This window comes from Vigna umbellata, chromosome 8 (genome assembly GCF_029865625.1).
Source record: "Vigna umbellata cultivar VRB3 chromosome 8, Vumbellata_1.0, whole genome shotgun sequence".
In the NCBI taxonomy this organism is placed as follows: domain Eukaryota; kingdom Viridiplantae; phylum Streptophyta; class Magnoliopsida; order Fabales; family Fabaceae; genus Vigna; species Vigna umbellata.
In genome coordinates this window covers 30,278,085-30,281,890 of record NC_142172.1, presented here as the reverse complement: position 1 = coordinate 30,281,890, position 3,806 = coordinate 30,278,085, and the positions used below count along the sequence as shown (strand labels likewise).

Sequence of the window (3,806 nt, the reverse complement as noted above, 5' to 3'; positions counted from 1 at the left end):
TTTAGTTAGTTTATGTATATATTTTAGGATTTGAAAACACTTCTATAAGTTTGTATTTGTGACATTTTATTAAGTTTTTAAGGATATGGACTTCATTGTGACCAATGTATTGTTTGATTGATGTTTTGATGTATATGAATTTTGTGATTTTTATTGTCTATGATTGTCCGTGTTTAATGTAGTAAGAAATAAATGTTGTCCATTGCACTTTAATCTATTTCACATCTTACCGGTAAGGGATATATCAACGGTAATTAGTGACAAATATAGGTCATCGGTAATTACGGACAGATTATCCTACTAATAATTATCGACGAACCTATATCCATTGATAATTGTTTTTAACAAAAAATATTATCTACAAATCTGAGTTTGTCAATATTCATTAATTGATGAATTTTGAACGTTTCTAATTGCAAATAAATGTAGGGTTTTTTAGTGGTAAATGCTTAGAGATATGTGAGATACTTAACAAATTAATTAATGTTTGTTTAATTAATTTGATTTTGTTTAGAAATTTAGTAAATAATAATTATATGATAATTAACTAAGAATTTAATTGTAAACAAAATGGTGAGCCAATACGCTACTTTAATTATTTTATTCTCATTCTTTTATCATCGTGTACAACGCAAACCCTTTTGAATTTATCATTTATTTTATTTTATGCTTTATGCATACGTATTTAAATTATGTAAATTTTAGATTAACTAATCGTATCTATATACTTAAATTCTATTAGGAAACAAGCTACTCTTTTAATTTGATGGAAAACAACTAGAATAATTCTAAAATGATTTAAATTAAAGTGGACTGTTCTACTTAGCTCACAGTTCAAATGAGTTTACCTCGATAGAGGTTATGGTTGAATTAATTTTTAAAAATAATTAAATATAATTAAAAAAAACAGTGTTATTTTACTAAAATTACTAAAATTGCTTGAATAATGCAACTATCTATAACTCTGGAAAAAAATCTATTCCATTAAAATTGATGGCTTCGAGTTGGAAGTGTTAATTAAAAAGACGTTGAAGTGTAAAGAATGAAATTCTATAGTAGCCATGAACTAGGAGCGTTGAATCTGTAGCAATGGGTAAAAGGGTCTATGCTGCGAGCAATTTCATGTTGGCAACAGTGTGAATGTACAATAACTTGATTCGAAGTGAGGTCGTTTACTGCTATAACAAGATGAACATGGGAACTGTGGTTCTGGCTTTAGATCTATAGAACATTTTTCTCTTCTTGTAGGTCCCATTTTCAACTGTTATGACTATCTTCCCAGGTTCACTTATGTAAAAGGAGTTTCTAGTACTGTTACCCTCTACGTTTTGGTTTTGCAGTAATACAGTGTACGACCCTTCATCATCTGGAATGAACTCTTCCTTGTAGCACACATCCCATCCCACCACAGTTACATCCCACATTATTGTCACTCCAAGCTACAGATATCCCAAAATCAGATCACACGTGCGTGTACATACAAATTGAAACAAACAAAAGTGTCAAAAGTTTCATGCTGTGTACCTCTGAGACTGGAAATTCAACTTTGGAAACAGTGTTTCCTTTTATTTTAATCTCTGTAGCCTTATCAGCAGGCGAGAAATTTTCATCGTTGTTCCTCCTGAGACCACCGTACTCACATGGAAGATGTTCTGGGGCTATGAACCTTTACAAATGACAATGTTAAAAAACTGTGGTTGAGTACGATATATAAGAGACAGAAAATGAAACACCAAGACAGACTCACTTGTGAAGGGTCTGCGTGACCTTCTGTGGCCTAGCTAAGATGAACTTCTTTTTATTTCTCTGGTTCATGAATCTTGAGAATAGCACTTGGGACGTGTAGAACCAAAACGGAGCATATACTATGATCTGCAAATCAAATAAGAAATAAAATGAGCCAAGCACTTGTTCTGCATCATCATAGTTTTATTATGGACTCACATTTTTGTGAATGATCTCAGGGTAGTAATTCTGAAACAAAATCAGAGCTTTTTTGCTGAGTGAGTTGAGCTCTTTGGTTCCTTGCATTGGGGTGTTCTTCAAATCAAAAACCTGAATTACGGAGTCCACCCCTCCTTCTCTAAAGGTTAGCTTCTTCACAGCCTTTTCGATGAGTTGAATTTTCCACCTCAAATACCTGTCACACCTGTTGTGTGATCCAAAGGTCTTCTTGTAGATGCGCCTGTCTTTGAAAACCCCACAAACTTGGTAACACACGGGACGTCCTTCTCTATCTCTACTGCACAAAAATCCTGCATTTGCAGACTCAGGACCTAAATCTTCCTCGGTGATCCCATCAATGTTGTTTTCACGTCGCCATACGAGGGTCTTCTGAAGCATGTCAAAGGCCTCGTTCACCTTGTAATCTTTGGCCTTCAAGAATTTCCTCAAAACAACATCAGTGCCCTCATGAGCCTTACTGGGCAACAAAGGGACACCCCATATAGAAATCTCTCTAAGCTGTTCCCTCATCACTGCCACGTCTTCTGGTGCAAGCTCCTTGTCGGGTTCCCCTAACAAAAAGTTCCCAAGAATCGCATTTTCAACCTTGCAACGTAATTCAAGCAACGACTTCTTTATCTTGAGTTTAAGCTCAGCGGGGCTCTGGCTCCCATCTCCAAAAGTTGAGCCTTCCATATCATCGTCACCATCGTCATCATCTTCATCCTCATCCTCTTCACAATCATGATATTCTTGGAGGTCTTCCTTCAGACTTGAATCGTTATTGTTTTTCTCCATGAAATGGTAAAGTAGGGGCACCCCAACAGCGATTTTGCCATTTTCATCATTGCAACATTCATCTATGGTGTTCATGGCTGCGAGTAAAACGTTGATATTCTTCTCCGGCATGTACCGATCCTCCTCCTTGATTGGCACCTTCGGTGGAGGGGAGGGGAGGGAAGAAGAAAGGTGGCCTTACATTATACATGCAAATGCATGAAGCCCTGTTTCTGCCAACTCAATAATGTTGACAGATGATGGATCCATTCTCTGAATTGAGCATTCTCAACCGTTGGTTACTCACTCGCCAAATATAGATCACTTCACAAACAATCATGTTTTAATTTGGTTTAGTCAAGTCCTCTTTGAAATCTGCCTTAAATTGCTTGGCTCTATATACATTAAACAAGATTAAAAGTTCATTTATAGAAAGTTCTTTATATGGCCATATTGAAATCGCATAAAGAATCGGTTATGAATAATATGACATATACTCTTTCATATTTATAATGAAAGAGTGTGGATCTTTGATAATTATTTTAAGACTGGCTGTCGAAAATGTTCATTCAAAAAAGGAAAAAGGTTATATGATTGCGGAGATCAGATTCAACGTGTAATACGTAGTCAAAACCAGCACTGTGTTATCAATTTTAAATGTTTGAACTATCTTTCTCTTGCTTTTACTCTCACACTCACTTTCCCCTTTCTTAGCGCCATATCACCACACCCTTTGTACTTTTGTTTTGCTCCCCAAACACTGCACCAAATCACCCGTTGTTTCTTTCTATCAACGTTCAACCTTGATTACACATTCTTTTACATTTCTTTATAAATGTTTAGTGTAGGGTAGATTAACGTAGAAATTAGGATTACAAATTTGGAAAAATAGATTTTACAACATTCGATTAAAGAAGTACTAGATTTAAATTGACTACTAGATTTTTAAATCCAATAAATTCTTTAGTCAGATTTAAAAAAAAATTTAACTATTCGTCCGTTTAAAAAATATACTGGATTCAGTATATATAGATATATACGTGTGTGTGTATATATATATATATATATATATATATATATATATA

At 34.6% G+C, this 3,806-nt stretch overlaps 1 protein-coding gene across 1 annotated transcript; it reads right to left on the bottom strand.

Moving 5' to 3' along the window:
- Positions 1–1,068: 1,068 nt before the first annotated feature.
- On the bottom strand, positions 1,069–2,918 carry LOC124838352 (patellin-6-like). The gene is made up of 4 exons (XM_047313943.2): positions 1,945–2,918; positions 1,748–1,872; positions 1,525–1,666; positions 1,069–1,439 (listed from the first exon to the last, which is right to left on the bottom strand). The coding sequence occupies exons 1-4, from the start codon at positions 2,851–2,853 to the stop codon at positions 1,179–1,181; spliced, it is 1,437 nt and encodes a 478-aa protein (XP_047169899.1). The 5' UTR covers positions 2,854–2,918; the 3' UTR covers positions 1,069–1,178.
- Between the last annotated feature and the right edge of the window lie 888 nt (positions 2,919–3,806).